Genomic DNA, 19,593 nt, shown 5'->3' on the forward strand with positions numbered 1-19,593 from the left:
AGTACATATATATATACACATGTATGCATGTATGTATGTATGTATGTATGTATGTATGTATGTATGTATGTATGTATGTATGTATGTATGTATGTATGTATGTATGTATGTATCTATGTATCTATGTATATATATATGTATATGTATATATATATATGTATATGTGTGTATATGTATATATATATATGTATATATATATATATATACGTATATGTGTGTGTATATGTGTGTGTATATATATATATATATATATATATATATATATATATATATATATATATATATATATATATATATATATACACACACACACACACACACACACACACACACACACACACACACACACACACACACACACACACACACACACACATATACATATATATATATACATATACACACATATACATACACGACATATGATGATATATATATCACATATATAATATAATCAGTAATAATTGGGATGAGAGGTCTTCATTATCTACCTGTAGAACGCACCTGTCAGTCTCTTTGCCACAAGTTTCTTCTTCTTCTCGCGAGAATTCGTCTCTCCTCAGCGTTGCTTGCTACTGCAGTGGGAAGGTTGTTGTCCGCCATCACTGTGAGAACTAGCTAACGTTAGTTAGCTAAAACATTCACAGAGGAGGAGGAGGAGGAGGAGTGTGACAACAACAAGAAGGAGAAGAACAAACACAACACAACACACAACCGGACATTCATTTGAACGAAGGGGGGTTAAAGAGCGGTCGTAGGGAGTCAGTCTACTCCCTGCCCCAGAGTCCCCAGCGTTTATTATAAACCGACACAGGAGCGCGTGTGTTTTTCCATGTAGTTCTTTCATGTTGACGTAGAGAAACGAAACGAACAGTCGGTTCAAAAACAACTTAAAACTCTAAACATGTCCAACCTCAAAGGCGGCACCAAGAAGGACACCAAGATGAGGATACGAGCCTTCCCTGTGAGTGTGTTTTTAACCATGGAGGGCCAGCTTATTATTCTGCGTCGCTCCCCTTCCTTCTCTCAACGGCCAAAAAAAAAAAGACATTATTTGCAAACTGAAAAGAGGGACTCGGCCGCGACGAAATTAAGCTAGCAAGTTAAAGCTAATTGAAGCCCGTTTCATACATATACTTCGTCGTACGACGGTGGTGGTGGTGGGGGGGAGAGCAGATCTACAAGCTCGCCACGCGTCGTGGACGCGCCGCGCTGTGAGCTTGTAGATCTGCTTCCGCGACACCGTCCGTCGTACGACGGGAGCATTAAGTTGGTTTGAAATGAAACCCAGTCAGCGGGGCCTCCTCTCTCTGTCAAGTCAACACAACTAATGTTTAACTACTTCGTTTTAAACCTCGCCCGGGCTGAACTGCTTAAATGTTCGGCCTGGTTAAAGAGGACAACACGGGCTTTAGTATTAAGGTCTGTTTTTTTTTACAAAAAAAAATGTCCTCGTCATCTAGCGTTAGTTTGCTAAAATAGCAATTTGCCAGGAAACGTCTTAACTGATGAGAGGCTAGTGGGTAGCTAAAGCTAGCAGGCCTCACTAGCTTTAGCTGAGTTGCACACACACACACACACACAGTCTGCAAATCACGCTGGTTAACGGTCGTTGTTACCGGTTCAGTTTTGGGTTATATCCACAATCCACCCCCAGACAGTTAAAGTTAGCGAGAGCTAGCCGCTGTTCCACCACTATGCTTGTGTTACTGTGTTGAGAAGAGTGCATTGGTTAAACCAGCTTGTTGTGAGCTAACGTTGCACCATCTCCTCAACTTTTCTACTAGGCTATATACCCTTAATGTGACATGTTTACGTAAAGTTATACCAACTTGGCTTGGACGCATGGTAGACCTATTCTGCCAGTCCACACATGACTTTTGTTGGTAGACTAAAAGTTGCCAGTTTGTAGAATCCTGCAGGCCGGTGTGCATACTGTAGGTGTTGTTGACAACATCCATCACTGTTGAAGTTGGGGGGTGTTGTTTCTGACTGTGTTGTATGAAGGCAACAATCGCTGTCATTAAGAAATTGAGCATTATAGCTGCATTGTTGTATGGTGATCTGGTTATGGTCAGTCTGACTGAAAGATAATGATGGTTTATTAAACAAATGTTGTGATTGTGAGATTGTTTTGCCGCCCTCAATCCTGATACTATAATGTTTACACTCATATCTTAACTTGTGAGAGCAGAAGTGAAGTCATAACATGCCCCTTTCCTTGTTATCAGTCATTGTGAACAAACTGTGGTTTGGAAGACATTCAATTGACCCTTTGATCCAATGAATAGACATACACATAACAGTAACTGTGAAGAGACTGGACCCCCCACAAAGAAACTGTTTGACATCTTCAGTCTACTGTTGGACTTGTCAAGCAAAAGCTTGACATGTCTTATTAGCCAAATGTAAAAGCTCCATAGAAGAAAATATATTAGTGACCGTGGAAGTTGTATCATAAAAAAATGGACCCCATGATCAGTTATCCAAATGCATGATTCTCACTGGCATTACTAGCTTATCACCTTTTTGATTCATCTTTCTTTGTTTCATCTGTCTGTCTATCAGATGACGATGGACGAGAAGTATGTCAACAACATCTGGGACCTTCTGAAGAATGCCATCCAGGAGATCCAGAGGAAGAACAACAGTGGTCTGAGCTTTGAGGAGCTGTACAGGAATGCCTACACAATGGTTCTCCACAAGCACGGAGAGAAGCTCTACACGGGCTTGCGGGAGGTCGTCACAGAGCATCTCATCAATAAAGTAAAGAACTGCAATATCTCCCACTCACACACTTGTTGACAAATAGTGCTTAAAAACTGGAAGTAGTCCTATAAGGCTAAAATGACTGTCTCTAATAGATTAAAAAAGAGAGATTTCATCATAGACATTTCCAAATAAAATGGCAAACAACAAATGCCACACAACTGTATTTGGACAATGTCTTCAACTCATCCTTTGAAAAAACGATCTACAGTCAATTTAAATACTTGATAGTCCTATAATCAAAAGAGCAATGAGGCACTAGGCTAAGAGTCCTGTTGCTATCTTTTGATTACAAAGCACAATGGTTGACAGAACACACACAGCATCCACTCAATGCAGCACTCTGACACAAGTGAATGTTGGCAAAATAAGTGATGTGGAGTTATTCCTTACAAAGTAAATGGGACTTTTACAGAGGGTAAAGTGTTTCCCCTCAAGCATTAAGCAGCAGATGTTATGTGTTACCACGGTATTCATTAGGGATGCACAATATTGACATTTTGGCCGATTATTTGCATGGTCAAATCAACTGATACCGATATTCCAATAGAAGTTTCCAATAGGCTTTACCGTACACACCTGTTATACAGTAACTTTGATTCAGGGTGCAGATACAGAATTTTTATGAACAGTGCATTCTCATTTCCTGATTTATTAGGACTACTGATACACATATTGGTACAGTGTAAATGTAGTCTTTATTTAAAAAGATCCAACTTGTTGATTATGGAAAGCTTCTCCAGAAAATATTGACATCACAAAAGGCTTTTTCACCTTCAAACGTAAATATTATAAAATATATTATTTTTGATATTGGTTCAGTACCAATATAGAATTTTTAAAGCAGATATTGCCGATACCGATATGATGACCGATTAATCGTGCATCCCTAGTATTCAGCATCAATTCTGCGTATGAACAGCACAGGTTGACAGTCTAAAGATTAATCTTCTTAAGAGTCAAACCGGGACTACCTTAAAGGGTGACTAAGCCAATTCTTATCCTGAATCCTAGCATTCTATTTTGACGCACTGTTTCATGTGGCTGGTGGAGAATTTGCCCTTTTTATAGGATTTGACTTCCAGGTGGCCTCAACAAATTTCTGATGCTCTCTGTCTATCGTTACAGGTACGGGAAGATGTGTTAAACTCTCTCAACAATAACTTTCTGCAAACACTGAATCAAGCCTGGAATGACCATCAGACTGCCATGGTCATGATCAGAGACATCCTCATGTACATGGTAGGTGGGCTACTGTGTCCTTGTCATACTCATTTAACTCATTAGTTATGGGGTGTTTGCATAGAAGGTCCTCTGTTTTACAGGGGCGGTGCCTCTTACATAAGTTGGTTCTCAGTGGGAAGAGATTACCTAAAAATAAGATAAATTCTCCTCTGGCTTTTGTCCATTTTGAGGAGGATTCTTGTCCTTTAGCCCTGGCAAGAAAAATTGTGAAGGAATGTCCAGCGCTGCCCCCCTTCCCCCCCACCTACCAACATCCCAGGTTGGACTTGGACTTTAAGACATGTTTTTTTTTTGTTAGCTAAACAAAGAGCCTCTGTTGCTTTATTTATTCTTTTCCTTGAGCAACTGGCAAGACTGTTGATTTAGTGTAGCAAGCAAAAAGGCCGAAGTGTTTGTGAGAGTGAAAGTGAATGAGAGCCCTTAAAGTACGTGGAAGCATGGTCCCAAACAATGACAAAGCCTGCTACTGAAATGCAGCGCTATCTCAGGGGGTTCTATTGTTCGTTCCACTCTCCCTCCTTGCTTCCTCCATTTTTTTATTTCCCTCCTTAACCCCCCCTCCCCGCAATCAGCCTTGTATTTGTTGAACTGCTGCAGTGCTCAGGTCAGCTTCACTTTTGCAATGATAGCAGTAGCAGCTTGCTTGCTCTGGCGTGCTGAACTCTGGAGGACAAATGGATAATCACCTGCTCCTGCGCCATTGTCAGCCACGCAAATTCTTGGATTTATTGTACTCTGTGAATAAAGTCATTCAGATAATCACAGGAGTGCGGCTGTGCTCCAGTGGCCAATGTATTTGTACAATTTAGTTGTAATGCGGTATCCCTTGAACGCTATGCTAGTTTGTTTTCTTTGAAAAGTGTGAGCACCTTGGAAGCAATGTAGTCAGCAACTCTTGCACAACACAGTAGGAGTGTGCGGTGGATCTCATTTATCAGCCAGATATATTTTGAACCATTTGATGTATTCACTGTGGCCAAATGCTTTACAACTGTAAATTGGACTGCACAGTTTTCAAACCCATTCATGTTTACCCTTGAGTAAATCACTGGCACATTTTTAACTTTTCTTACCGAGTATATATGTAAACGGTGAGCCTGACTTTAGCCACTATACACCCTTTTCATTCTTTAGTACTCTCTGATGTCATTCCTAACTCTAACTTTTTTTTATTTTATTTTTTTTATCGCAGGACCGAGTGTATGTTCAGCAGAATAATGTGGAGAATGTGTACAACCTGGGCCTTATCATCTTCAGGGACCAGGTGGTGCGCTATGGCTGTATTCGGGACCACCTCAGACAGACCTTGCTGGACATGATTGCACGGGAGAGGAAGGGAGAGGTGGTAGACAGGTAAGGAAATGGGGCTGCTGCTAACTCATTGGATGTATTGTGTCGTACTGTTTGTTTTCTTCTTTTCCTCATCTTACATAAACAGTACCACCATGTGACACTTGCAGGGGAGCGATCAGGAATGCCTGTCAGATGCTGATGATTCTTGGCCTGGAAGGCAGATCTGTGTATGAAGAAGACTTTGAGGGACCCTTCCTAGATATGTCTGCTGAATTCTTCCAGGTGGGGTGACCATATTTTGGCAAATTGTGTGTTTTTTGGGGGGGATAGGGGTTCAGTCATTTTGGGACCAGTGAAAGTCCTTAGGGCTTAAAACAACCTCCCAACATCCCCTCCAACAGATGGAGAGCCAGAAATTCTTAGCGGAAAACAGTGCCAGCGTTTACATCAAGAAGGTGGAGGCCAGAATCAACGAGGAGATCGAGCGGGTCATGCACTGCTTGGACAAGACCACGGAGGAACCCATCGTCAAGGTGGTGGAGAGGGAGCTCATCTCCAAACACATGAAGACCATTGTGGAAATGGAGAACTCCGGCCTGGTTCACATGCTCAAAAACGGCAAGACCGAAGGTGAGGAACTTTGTTTTTGCACTGCCTCGTTGATGTTACCTTGCACATCATGTTGAAACAATACTTTTTGGATAGTTAGCATGTAGCAGCAAGAAAAGGTCAGTCTACTACTCTTGGTCAGCCTTTCACCAATACATTAGCCATTTGCTAAATTGCCTTGTGTATCTTTCTCTTCCTGCAGACCTGGGCTGCATGTACAAGCTGTTCAGTCGTGTGCCAAACGGCCTGAAGACCATGTGTGAGTGCATGAGCTCCTACCTGAGGGAGCAGGGCAAAGCTCTGGTGTCTGAGGAAGGAGAGGGCAAGAACCCTGTCGACTACATTCAGGTAAACTAGTCCTTCAGTTGTCGAGGTCCTGAAGTGGATCTTTTGTTTAATTATGTGTGTTCATGTCTCAAAGGAATAATAATGCATTGTGATGTGAAGAGCCCTGCGTAACGTGTTTTTTTTTTTTAGTTTTGTATTTTTATTACCATATCCATATATCGGTCCTCACTGAATGCTTATTATAGGATGTTATCATTTCTGTCTACACGGTCTGTGGAAAACTCAAAGATGTTCTAGCCAATTCACATAATCTATGGAATTTCATATTTCATTTCCAACATACTGTATGTTTTCCTTATTTGAATATATAACAAACCATTTATAGAAAACATAAACGGTTTACATACTCATCAACTTGTTTTCACAGGGCCTGCTGGACCTAAAGACAAGATTTGACCGTTTCCTGCTGGAATCCTTCAGCAACGACAGACTCTTCAAGCAAACCATTGCCGGGGACTTTGAATACTTCCTGAACCTGAACTCCCGGTCACCAGAATACCTCTCCCTCTTCATTGACGATAAGCTCAAGAAGGGAGTCAAAGGGGTATGTACAAATGCATACGCTACAGTCTTACATTTTGAGCTATAGAACAATGGTGAAACCATGCCTTAGCGATTTAAAAAAATATTAATAGGGGTGGGACTATTAAAATGCAATTCTTTGATTCGTTCTAATTAGCTTGAAAATAACTGAACAACGCCATCTACAGGCGACACTTAAGTTGTCACTTGATTTTCTGAGATGCCACCTTCAGCGTTGTCAATCGGTGTGGGTGTGAAATAAATCCACAATGGTCCTTCCACCGCAACTGTTCAATCCTTCCAAGGGAAATTAATAATCTGATTTGTTTATTGCACAGAACAGTGACTGAATGAAATACTAGGCACAGAAACACAAGTACTAGTCGCCTATGCTCCCACTGTTTAGACAGCACTCTCCTCTCATTACAAAATTATCCACAGTTTGCACTGTGAATAGAAACCAGTCTCCCAATCCCACAAGGTTATAGCGACGTCTGATCAAACATTAAATCAACAATGTCTTTTCACTTTGTCAGTTAACTATGTTTGATTATATAATGTTAATGCCTCCAGCTATATACAGTATATAATTATCAGTATATATAATTAAATAAATACCATTTATTATTTGGATTTACATTTTGTCCCACATCCCCGTTAATTTCGAACCCTGGCTTTAGATAGAGGCTAGAGAGACAGGAAGCTGAGGGTAGAAGAGGGGTAAGACACAAGAAACCTCTCCGGACGGAAATGAAACGGGGACTGTGCTCATTGTTTGTTTTGTGTCTCTGTCCTCTCCTGCAATATGTCCAGTTGACGGAACAGGAGGTTGAGTCTATCCTGGACAAGGCCATGGTGTTGTTCAGGTTCATGCAGGAGAAGGACGTGTTTGAACGGTACTACAAACAACACTTGGCCCGCAGGCTGCTCACCAACAAGAGTGTCTCCGACGACTCTGAGAAGAACATGATCTCCAAGCTTAAGGTATGCGGCAGAGATGTTGAGTGGCTGTGTTTTTGTGAGTCCTGTCATGCACTCTCCCCGTTAACTTGGTGTGTCCCTTTGTTTACCCTTTCACAGTAGCAGTAGAAATTCTTTGCAAGTTTGGGTTATAATGAATACATGTTAGTTGAATTATAATAAAGTGGGTATAAAATCATGCAACCTGATTGGTTGATGGGTGTGGTATAATCATATACCATGGCTATGAAGTCAAATGTCTTGTACAGTTCTGTATCACTCAACGCCCAAGGTAGGTTACAAAATGTAGGTCAAGGTGAACTGGTGAAGTCATCAAAATGAAAACTATTTTATTTAGGGTAGGGTAGAGTTCTTTTTTACCCCCTTTTTCTCACAATTAAGTTCCAGACTATATAGCATTCAGAGATTGTGAATTAGTTGTCTGGCTATGCGAGACTACTAGCACAGTGACAAAGATCACCCTCCCTGCCTGTTTTCCCTCCCTGAACACGCGTAATTGTGTTAATATAGACGCTCAGCTAAGCCAGAGCTAAGATAAGGTGGATTCAAACCCCTAGTGGTGGACAGGTATTTTACCCCTGCAACGTTCAGGCGTGCAAAAAATTACAAACAAATGACAACATTTAAGGTAAACTTCGACCTACGTGGAGGCTTAACTATGGAGGAGTGGCTACTGGCTCGAGAAATGCATGTCTCAGAGAAAACATCCACTTTAAAAAGATGACACGCAGAACTGTAGGAAGATGAGATTGAAACCCCCCAGAAATTAAGCAAACGCTGTTAAGCAAATGAAACGTGAAATTGACTGCTTAGGTGAACAGTGTTTATTATTAGATCTTCATATCGCATAGAAATTCAATGAAGTTCTGTGAGATTTCTATGCCAGTATCAGAAACTGCAAAGGACAACATGCAGAGCTGCACAAAGATGAGATTGACCAACTTGAAGAAAAAATCTAAACATAAATGTTGGCATAGCAAATTAAATTAAAGTTTCATAAAGGCAATAACTCATGACAGAGTATGGTGTATGTTGTGATTATTACAGCTAATGAGCAATGTTCAGCGCATCATGTCTTTCCTTTGTCCTCTTTACAGACGGAATGCGGCTGTCAGTTCACCTCTAAACTGGAAGGAATGTTCAGGGACATGAGCATCTCCAACACAACCATGGATGAATTCAGGCAACACTTACAGTCCACAGGGGTAAGACAGGCCGATGCCATAAGCACTTAAGCTTCTATTTTCCTTCTTGAAAATTGAAATCTTTTGAACGTTTTAGCTTATGACATGCCCAAAAGAGGAACATCAGGTTGAAAGTGGTTAATGAGCTAAACTTATGGAAAACAACACACTTCCTGTAAATGTTCATGTAAACCAGTGTTGCATTCAGGAAGTAGCTATTATGTGACTTTGTGCTCTCATACATAAATGTGTATACATTGGAACCCTATACAAAGCTATACAAAGAATTGAACGAGTATGAGCAAAAGAAACCAGACGTGTTGGTAATTACCGTACTCATCATAAGTCAGGCTGAAGGTGTAATTACTGGTTAGTCTATTGAGTCTGTGTTGACTTGAATCAATAATGCTGGTGTTTTGACACTCAAACCTTGCATGCTTGTGTGTTGCTCAGGTGTCTCTGGGTGGTGTTGATCTCACAGTCAGAGTCCTCACTACCGGCTACTGGCCCACGCAGTCGGCCACACCCAAATGTACCATCCCTCCCTCTCCCAGACATGCCTTTGAGGTCTTTAGAAGGTAGGAATTGTTGTTTTGGCTTAACAACTGAGGTCTAGAGTATATATCCAGAGTCCCATGACCTCCATTTACATACGTATATACTGCATATATTTTGTTTTGTATTGCAGGTTTTACCTGGCCAAGCACAGCGGTAGACAGCTCACACTCCAGCACCACATGGGCTCAGCAGACCTCAACGCGACCTTCTATGGCGTTGTCAAAAAGGTGAATCCACATGTATTTTTTAAACCCGCATGGCAAAACTGCTTCACTATTAACAGTTGCACACGGACTAATACAACATGCGATAATGCTTTGTCTGATATGGAAAGGGAGTGTGAAATCATATTTGCGAGACTCATTTCTCAGTCCTTGTGTCTTGTCTTTACTGTGTTCCCAGGATGATGGTTCGGAGGTAGTCGTAGGAGGGGCCCAGGTGACGGGCTCCAACACTCGCAAGCACATACTGCAGGTCTCAACCTTCCAGATGACCATCCTCATGCTCTTTAACAACAGAGAAAAGTCCACTTTTGAGGTCAGAACATAGAATGAGTGCCGCTCCTGTCAATCGCTCTCTCCCCGTTGAATGTTTGTCATAATTGTTATTATTTTTTCCTGTCCACAGGAGATACAGCAGGAGACAGACATCCCAGAGAGGGAGCTGGTGCGGGCACTGCAGTCGCTGGCATGTGGGAAGCCCACTCAGAGAGTCCTCACCAAGGAGCCCAAGTCCAAGGAGATTGAGAATGGCCATGTGTTTACAGTCAATGATCAGTTTACTTCCAAACTGCACCGAGTTAAAATACAAACAGGTAATTGTGTGTATGTGTGTCACGCCTGCAAACCTGTCAACTTTTGGCAGAATTTCCCATTTTAAATACAAAATGTCATCCACATGTATTATGAAAGAGTTCCTAAATTGGGAGGTGTCTTATCTTATCTGCTGCCTGTCTGAGTGAGATTCTTCCTTGGGGGATTCCCCTCTACACCAGCAGTTTTCTGTCATTCAGCCAATTGGCACCAAGATGAACTACATGCTTTGTCCTTTCTCTCTGCGGTCCAACTCCAGTATGTCTAAGTTTCCATGGGTTACCGCTAATTAGACAAACTTGAGGTTTGGGTGACCTTGTTTGCCTCCGTAGTGCACCACTTACAGGCTGCTACAAGCAATGTTTAAAAAATACATGTCTCAACTTCTCTGTTTGAAAATCACACAAAAGAAGTATTACTTTAAAGCTAGCTCTCCACCGCACCGACGTCGGCCACGGAAGGCGCTGGAAAGCGTATCCTGCCGCCAAACTGTTGTAGATAGCACCGTGCTGTCGGGTTGGGACTTCTAGGATCTCGCCGACCGAACATGTCCGGTTGTGTACCGACAGCCACAGCCCGTAGTTAGCCGAGGGGTCGCGAAGAGGGGGCAGAGAGGGGGTTAAGAGCTCCGTAGAGGGGACCTCTCGTCTGTTACTGGTGCAGATGACATTGCCCGTCACACATTTTAACTAGATGCCATATTCTCAACTCTCAATACCGATATCGATCGATCAACTCCAAAGCAAAGTAGTAGTTTTGTTTTAGCAGTTTTGTTTTGGTCCAAGGACCAAAACAAAACAACTGCAGGCTCCGGTGTTGCCAGATTATGTGAGTGAAACAAGCGACTGTCTATGAAAACAAGCCCAAAAGAAGCAACCACACTCCAGAAACGAGCCCAAACAAAAGTAACCTGCAACTATAAATATTTACAAGCGACTTTACAGGAAAACAAGCCCAGAGTCGCTCATAATAAGCAGACCTGGCAATCTGACATGCCATCTGCTTTCCTCTCTACACTGACAGTTTGTGCAGAAATGTTGCCAACTTTTGCCAACAGACTTGTAGTCTGTTTGGTGGAGAGTCACCTTAACTCCCTATAATCTTAGACAAACACCACTGTGAGTAGAAACGGAAGAACATCCATGTGACTGCCATGTTCAGCTGCCTTAGATCATTCAAATCTCATTTGAGTGCAACTAGGGGAAATTTTAATACATCTGTGGTTATGTAAATTATTTTATCTTCACACCCTTTTGTTTTTAGCTAAAAGCTAAATCTAAGGATGGTAACGTAAACTAACAGTATTTGAGTATGGACTGAAGCCTAATTTATGCTCCGTAGTATGAAGGTGCAGCTTGACAAAAAAAACAGATCTACAATCTAATGTGTAGCATCCAAGGTGTATGGGTTTCAGATGTCCTCTTTATAGAAACAAGAGCTGCAGAACTTAATACACTTTGGAACGCCGGAACGTCTCCATTTATTGCATTTCACAAACACCATGCACAGAGCACAACAACTGTCCACTTCTTAAATCATAACTGGCCTGTGCCCTCCTCCAGGCATTGCTAATTGAATTCAGTGTGCCTGATTATTTTCTTCTTTCCCGAACACACTTTTGCACATAGCCACGCCTCCAGGACTACCCTATATGAGTATATGGTGATGGAGACGTGTCGGTAATTTCACTGGCAACAACCGATTATTTCAAAATTGCACATAGTAGTTGACATTGAACGTAGGCTAAATGATGCTACATAAACGTTGAGAAAATGCCTGCATCTATCAATGTTGATATGAAATGCATTTCCTTTTCCCAATAAAAAAGAAAACGCTTTTAAATTAGCTGTAGTAAGTATGAAATCAACCTATTTCTCACCTAAAATGTTCTGATAACACAGACTTCAGGGTGACTTGTTAAAAGTTCATCCATGCGTGATCCCAACACTAATCGGCACAACCCTAGAGTTGTATCTATTTTACGCTGATATGGTTATCATGCCATGCCCTGGTGTGTTTAAATGTCTTAAAAGAACAGTATGTTGACCTGTCATGTCCACCCCAGTATTTTACAGTGTCTATATCAAATCTAATCTTGTCTTTGTCCCCACCTCCCAGTTGCTGCTAAACAGGGGGAGTCGGACCCCGAAAGGAAAGAGACGCGCCAGAAAGTGGATGATGACAGGAAGCACGAAATCGAGGCGGCCATTGTCCGCATTATGAAGTCCAGGAAGAAGATGCAGCACAATGTCCTGGTGGCAGAGGTAGGAAGGGACACTCCTCGTTATCTTATCGGCCCTCAAACGTTAGTGTTCTTTTAGTGTAGGTTGATGACTTACAAGTTGTATCACAGCATTTGCCTGATCTTGTTCAGATAGATCATGGTTTGTAATCATTTTGGGGCATGAGTTTGTGGTTACTACCCCAATACTTGTGGCTTCTACTTGAAGAATATCACTTACACCTCCTTTTACATGCACGTAATTCTTATTATAGCTCTTGGTGTGCACTTAAGATTTCAGCTGCATGGCTGCAGCTAAAAATAATGTAAATGTTGAATTTTTCATAACTTTCATTAAAATCTTAAGATCTATCACATTACGTTGAAGGATTGCCTCGCAGTGGCACAATTTAATGCCCTTGGAGTTAACCCTATCTTACAAGTATGCTGGATGTGACTGACTGGGCCTAGGCATGTTTAATTAACACTGGCTTGAAAAAGAGTCAAGAGTTGGAAAATATGTTTACTATTGCCATTGTTTTTGTCTCCTCAGGTTACTCAGCAGCTCCGGTCACGTTTCCTCCCCAGTCCTGTGGTCATCAAGAAGCGTATAGAAGGACTAATAGAAAGAGAATACTTGGCGCGGACGCCTGAGGATCGTAAAGTCTACACTTACGTAGCGTAGAGGAACATCGGACGAGAGGAGACAGAGACTGGACGCGGCTGGGGAAAGGGGGGACAATTGGGTTTTTCTTTTTTCCTTTTTTTTCTCCTCTTTGGACTGTTATTCGCATGGACTGGAAGTATTCTTTTAAAGATAAATGCTGGGAAATTAACTCCTCACCCCTTACACACACACATGAAAACACAACCTCTCCTCAATAAAACCACATGCAGAAAAGCAATGTCAACAAAGCGAAAAATCCACAGTGTTGCTAGATGATTTTAAAACCAGGCCCACTCTTCCTTTTTTTTGTTTTTTCTTTTTTTCCCTGTGAGGTTTAAACATGGATCGGATCCAGCTTCAAGCTTTTCACTGTTTTACCCTTGTAGAGAGCGACCTTACAAAGAATCCCTCGGGAAGAAATGTGAATGCACCGCATTATTTTTGTTTTTCAATACTGTGTAAAAAAATGAGAAAATTAATTATTAAAAACAAAAAACGCGGCAAATGTGGATTGTTACAAAAAGGAAATTAAAAAAAATCTATATTGAATGTGGATGTTCTGCACTTTACCACCACCTATCATCGAGTCTTAACATCCTGGTCCCTTCTAATGCTGTAAAGCTTAATTTATATTTTGTGGTATGACGAACAAAAATAACAGATTGTGACAAATCTGTTTTTTGGTGAGTGATGCAGTCCGTCTTAGGGTATTTAACTTTAAAAGACTTCATGGCTCATTTTAACGTCTACGGGGGCTTTTGTGTGCACCCACAGTTTTATAAGTTGCTTGATTAGATATTTAGATATTTCATATTCATTAGGTCAGACACACCTCCCTCCTGTATAAGCCCATTGAACTTCAAACCCAATTTGAACCATGTTAGACTTGTTGAAAACACGTTCCTGGTTGATTCTGGTGACTGATGTAGTCCTAATATGTGAGGGGGCTGTATTTTTCAAGTACTTTTTTTTCCTTTCTTTTAAGAATGCATTAAATTAAAGAAAAATATGCATAATTAGAACAACCGTATCAGTTACCAGAACCAGGGACGTGTTTTAGTTAAGTCTAACATGGTTAACATGGAGTTTGAAGTTTAATGTACTTATGTAGGCGGGGGGATAAATACAAAATGTCTAAATATTTAATGAAACAACTTAAAAACTGTCGGGTGCAAACAAGTTTAAAGGACCCTAGAAGTGTTTTATACTGAAACACCCCTTAAGTGACAAGTGATTTATCTCTTGTTTCTGCACATGAGGTACATATTGGTCATAATACACTTAGTTGCTCCCCCCCGCCCCATTATGATTACCATTATAACCACACAATAGAGCAGATTGTGCAGTGTGACGTACAATCGCTGTATACGGATCACCAGTGTGACTTATGCACCCAATTTTGTGTTTTTGGCTCTTATCAAGGTACTGACTCGGCTGTAAGCTGGTGCGTCAGCGCTGCTGTCTCCCACAGTCATCTTTTCTAACATCAACAATTTTTGCCTCTGTGGGCCATGACTCAGAAATCAATCTTAAAACATTCTGGAGAGATGATGCAAATGTATTTATCAGTATGTTGAGAAACAGAAGTATAACGGGCACACTGAATAGTACACAAAACGGTCCAGTTAACGAGGCTGGTGACAAAAGGTATTGATGTTAATATAGGATGCACATCTACTCTCACAAAGCTGAGCTATATACTGTTAGGGAATTGCTGGCCGTGAATGTCACTAACGCTTGAGTTGTACTTTGTTGCACATCATGTCGCACACCGAAAATAGATATACAAGCTCACAATGCGATGTGTTGTGAGGTTGTAGATGTACTTTTGGTGTGCGACACAAGCTTGCAACTAAGTAAATCTGACTTATTAAATGGCTTGAAGAGCATTGGTCGTAGGTTAGGCTGTGTAAAATTTGGCATTTAGTATTACAATCAAGTCTCTAGCCGTTTCTGGTTACTTTTTAGTCAACACTTTTCTGCTGCTCGTTACCTGTGCATTATTGGCCCTACTGTTTATTCTAACTAGTCCCTAACTGGACTTCTAGAACACTGTTCTCAAAGTGGGGTCCGGGGACCCCCAGGGGTCCTTGGAGGGGTTCCAGGGAATTCCCAGGTAAATGATTAATAGTTAGGAATAGTGTATAAATGGAAGCAAATGGACATGCCATTTGCTTCTATTTATACACGGTCTGAGTTAAACTAACAGGATTTTACAGTGCACATTGGCGTCCCAGAGATATACAAATATTTCAAATGGCGATCCGTGGCCTGATGCATATTAAACTGGGGTCCTTGCATTGAAAACGTTTGAGAAACACTGTTCTAGAATACCATGGATGCCGATGAATAATCAGTGCCAGACCATCAGCACTACCCTGAGGACCAAATTTTGGTCACCATTGGTCAAAATGGATGTCAAATGTATCTGACTACGGTTAAAATGTGTTTCACATGATATAAATGGTTCTCAGCTACATTTGAGGTGTAGCCAAACTCAAATCCAGGCCATCACTGGGTTGAGTGTCTGCTTGACACAGGGCTACATCGGCCAGCTTTTCCAACTGGACCATAAAGTTGTGGATCTCTTCAGTAGAACTGTCGGTCCAAGCCAGCGGCAGATGGGTTGGAACAGCCTGTCGATCTGGAAAACACGGGTGCACTGTCTGTATAACTGATATGAAAGAAGTTGACAGCAGTGTACAGCTGCTATTATGGACATTACAAGTCAGGCCTGGTCAGTGCTCAGGGACTGCAGGGGATCCATTTCACTATATTTTGTGTGAGTCAGCGTGATAAGCGAGAAAATGTAGAAAAATTACTTTTAATTGTAGATATTTCACTATCTACAAACAGGTGGTATATAATGGAAACATGTATAACAATGGAAGCTACTGTATGTCCCACAGACAACATTTTACTAAATCCAGACAGATATCCATGATATGAAAAGTTGTAGATCCCCATGGTCTATATGAATAGCCATTGAAAGGTGGTCTTTCAGGTGTACTAAAGAAGTAGTCTGATTTCATATGACCCACCTTGATAGAACTGTCCACTGAGGGTTCTGGCTGCAACCTTAGATAATGCCAACCACACTACAGTATCAGCTCCCTGCTCTGCACTGCGCAGACGGTCCCCCATCCTCTGGTGGAACTGGGGCATGGCTGTAGAAACAGCTACAAGGGAGTAAATCAGAAGACAGGACACTTATTGGTATGTGTGTGTTTGTGTAAGTTCTTATAATTGAGTTAACGAGTGGGAATCAAAGAAAGAGTACCTGGTGTATCAACCCAGCCAGGGTGCATCACGGAAAAGTGGATGGCAGGGTTGGCTATGGCCCACTGCTCTGTCAGCACCACCTGCTGTCTCTGAGAGTAAAGAGCACTTAATCGCCACAGACAGCCACCAACTCAATATCTATATCATAGCTTATTCTGTGGTTGCAACCTACTTTAAATAACTTCAAATGCTGAGTCAGTGTGGAAAGGTGACAGAAACCCAAAGATGTCAATATTAAATATTAATTCATAAGAATGCACAAAAGATGCACTGTGAATTATATAAAGTAAATATAAAAGATAGGAAAAGTAGGTTAATTTTATTTTTCATATTGAGCTAATTTCCTTATACACTCTATAATAACATGTATCCCACTTCTTCAGTACCTTGTTCTGGGCATAGACCATGGTGCTATCAAAGTCTCCCCTGTTTGATTGGAGGTCATCAGTTTTGAGCTTCTGGACCAGCATGCCCCCTGACGACACTATGATCTGACAAGCATGGAGAAAAGAAAAGCAGTGTACTTAGAGAAGGCTCACTGCAAAGCAAAAGCAAACAAAAGTGTCATTATGCCGTCTTGCTGATGCAGATGAGATGATTGTGTGTGTGCGTGTGTGTGTGTGTCTGTGTGTGTGTGTGTGTGTGTGAGAGAGCAGAGAACCCACCACCCTCGGATCGCGGCTCTTCTGTATAAGTGGTAGAAGGCTCTGGGTGAGGACATACACGCCTGAAGGGAATGGAGAAAGAAGTCAATGTTTCCACATTCTGTACAAAACAAGCAGGTTGTGCTAACTGAAAGTAGAGACTTTACCCAGAGTGTTGGTTGCAAAGTTCTTCTCCAATCCTTCAGCATTCACCTCTCGCTTGTTCACCATACACCCTGCATTGTTTATCTGACACACACAAAAAACAATGCACAAACAATTAACATTGCAAATAACAACAAAGGCATTGTAAAGGTGGATTTTCTTATTAAGTAGAAGAGCAAAGGGAACATCTGGAGCCTACCAAAACGTTCAAGGATGAATATTGCTTCTTGAAGGCCTCTGCAAACTCCCACACCTTGCAGGTCTCTGACATGTCCAGAATATGCACATGTACCTCCTGGAGAAACAAGAGCAAGTAATCAATACAGTTTCATTTCTCTCCAAGCAATAACTCCAAGCAATAACTCACCCACCCACCCACTCACTCACTCACTCACTGTGTTCCCAGACTCTCTGACAATGTCCGTCCTGGCTGCCTCAGCTGCGTCTTTGTTCCTACATACCATATGTACTGTGCCACCTGGAAACAGAGTAGGAGACACGGTTGTTTATTCTTTACACAAGGATTAAGTGCTCTACTCCTTATAATAATAACTCATAAACTGGGTGCTGAATTACACAATAAAGTCCAAGAGAGCAGTCCCTTCCAGCGTTTGTGCAATAATAAAATACTATTATTGGGAATGCTGTCCTGGTCTTTGTTTATTATTCTTTACAGAATCAATGACAGGGAATACAGCTTTCTGGCATTATCATGTAGTCTATGTACCTTTCTGTGCTATGACCATGGCAGTTGCTTTGCCAATTCCACTGTTGGCTCCAGTGATCATGAAGGACCTTCCCACCACAGACACATCTATGTCCTGGGCCACAAAGCTTTTAGACGCTATCTCATATCCATTTCTGTAGGCACACAAAGTCTGTAAACCAATACGTTCGTGCCTCAAGACTTTATTTTTTTTCATGTAGTAAAAATAATCAAAGACTGAATTATTGTTTAAAACCACTTAGAATAGTTTTTCTTTCTCCAGAATTGAGCTCTTATAAAATCTGTCAGCTATTGATGTGACTGTAACACTGATGACAAGGCACTTCATCTGACAGTGGAACTATTGTATTAGTGAAAAGGCGTGTGTGTGTGTGTGTGTGTGTGTGTGTGTGTGTGTGTGTGTGTGTGTGTGTGTGTGTGTGTGTGTCTCTTGATGCCAAGTAGGCTTCTGTACAGCCAGAACATTGCTATTCTTTTACAAGGGCATATTGTCTATTGATGATTAAGGCATTGATGATGAATAATAGTTCCCATTTTCAAAAATAAAATAATTTAAAAACGAGATTGTGGGTAACAAAGGTGACTAACTTCACAGAACATATCTCAAAGTTGTTTCTAATCCAGTTGTAAAAAGTCAAAAATAAATAGGCTACTATCAAACTAACAAAATATAAAATGCATACAAATTGTAACTGACCTGGAGTATTCGTGGATTCCTTTCAAAAACCACATGATATTGCGATACAGAGACATATTGCTTTCCATGATATGTGAAATCCCGAAAGAGGTCTTTCCCAGTGTGGACACGGTGGTGATCAGATCAGCTTGCAGTTCACCAGTAGGCTAACCATTGTGCAGTGTTGTAAAGTAACTAAGTACATGTACTCAAGTACAGTACTTTAGTAAAAATTTAAAAAAGGCCTGTTATAATAAGAAAGCATTCGTTTCTAAAAACTACACAATCTGGGGTTTTGCTAATTTAATATTTAGACAAGGACATTTTGTTAAGACGGCTTATAATATCATTTTGTGAAAGTCCAACAAATAGCAATGTTTTTTTTACTTTACTAGAGTATTATATCCAATTTTCAATACTTCTACTTCTGCTCAGGCAATATAAAATATTTTACTTTTACCCCACTACAATTATTTGAAAACTTTAGTTACTAGTACTTTGCACATATAAATTATTATATTCTAAAACACACATTAACCACTTTAGCCCTATTTTATACATAGGCTATTTGAAAATAGCCGATCTACAAGCTCACAACGTGTCACATCAAGACAAGTTGTGATCTGTGAGATCTGCTATTTTCAAACATTTCAGCACTTTTACTTTTGGTACATTAAGTATATTTTGATGCCAATACTTTTGTACTTGTACTCAAGTAACATTTTGAACACATGCCTTTTACTTGCAACAGAGTATTTCTACATTGTGGGATTGCTACTTTTACTTAAGTAAAAATATCTGAGTAGGCTACTTCTTCCGCCACTGTCAATGACCAATCCACAGAACTGGTGACGCCTCGCCAGTTCAGTGCAGTGCCAGGAGGAGGGAGG

The 19,593-nt window shown here is 41.0% G+C and overlaps 2 protein-coding genes across 3 annotated transcripts; one reads left to right on the forward strand and one right to left on the reverse strand.

The window, feature by feature from the left end:
* The first annotated feature begins 565 nt into the window (after window positions 1-565).
* Window positions 566-13,758, forward strand: LOC308094006 (cullin-3). Of its 2 annotated transcripts, none has more exons than XM_080440422.1 (16): window positions 566-964; window positions 2,569-2,766; window positions 3,898-4,011; window positions 5,207-5,367; window positions 5,475-5,589; window positions 5,709-5,937; window positions 6,119-6,264; window positions 6,632-6,808; window positions 7,600-7,770; window positions 8,865-8,972; window positions 9,405-9,529; window positions 9,640-9,735; window positions 9,902-10,046; window positions 10,137-10,323; window positions 12,440-12,585; window positions 13,096-13,758. In XM_080440422.1, the coding sequence occupies exons 1-16, from the start codon at window positions 905-907 to the stop codon at window positions 13,225-13,227; spliced, it is 2,310 nt and encodes a 769-aa protein (XP_080296548.1). In that variant the 5' UTR covers window positions 566-904; the 3' UTR covers window positions 13,228-13,758. The 2 variants fall into 2 exon arrangements, with proteins under 2 accessions (XP_080296548.1, XP_080296549.1); XM_080440423.1 differs by having other exon boundaries at window positions 567-964; window positions 9,640-9,736; window positions 9,912-10,046.
* A 1,925-nt stretch (window positions 13,759-15,683) lies between these two features.
* Window positions 15,684-18,780, reverse strand: dhrs12lb (dehydrogenase/reductase (SDR family) member 12-like b; the record flags this gene model as incomplete). Its single annotated transcript, XM_080439898.1, has 10 exons — window positions 15,684-15,853; window positions 16,251-16,388; window positions 16,490-16,580; window positions 16,878-16,982; window positions 17,157-17,218; window positions 17,303-17,384; window positions 17,500-17,595; window positions 17,696-17,778; window positions 18,028-18,161; window positions 18,725-18,780. The coding sequence occupies 10 exons, from the start codon at window positions 18,778-18,780 to the stop codon at window positions 15,684-15,686; spliced, it is 1,017 nt and encodes a 338-aa protein (XP_080296024.1).
* Between the last annotated feature and the right edge of the window lie 813 nt (window positions 18,781-19,593).

Source organism: Gymnoscopelus braueri (assembly GCF_963280865.1).
Source record: "Gymnoscopelus braueri genome assembly, chromosome: 10".
Taxonomy (NCBI): domain Eukaryota; kingdom Metazoa; phylum Chordata; class Actinopteri; order Myctophiformes; family Myctophidae; genus Gymnoscopelus; species Gymnoscopelus braueri.

Coding starts and splice junctions, on each gene's coding strand:
- LOC308094006 (XM_080440422.1), top strand. CDS start 905: ATGTCCAACCTCAAAGGCGGCACCAAGAAGGACACCAAGATGAGGATA. Junction 2,767..3,897: donor CAGAGCATCTCATCAATAAA/GTAAAGAACTGC, acceptor CTATCGTTACAG/GTACGGGAAGATGTGTTAAA. Junction 8,973..9,404: donor AACACTTACAGTCCACAGGG/GTAAGACAGGCC, acceptor TGTGTTGCTCAG/GTGTCTCTGGGTGGTGTTGA.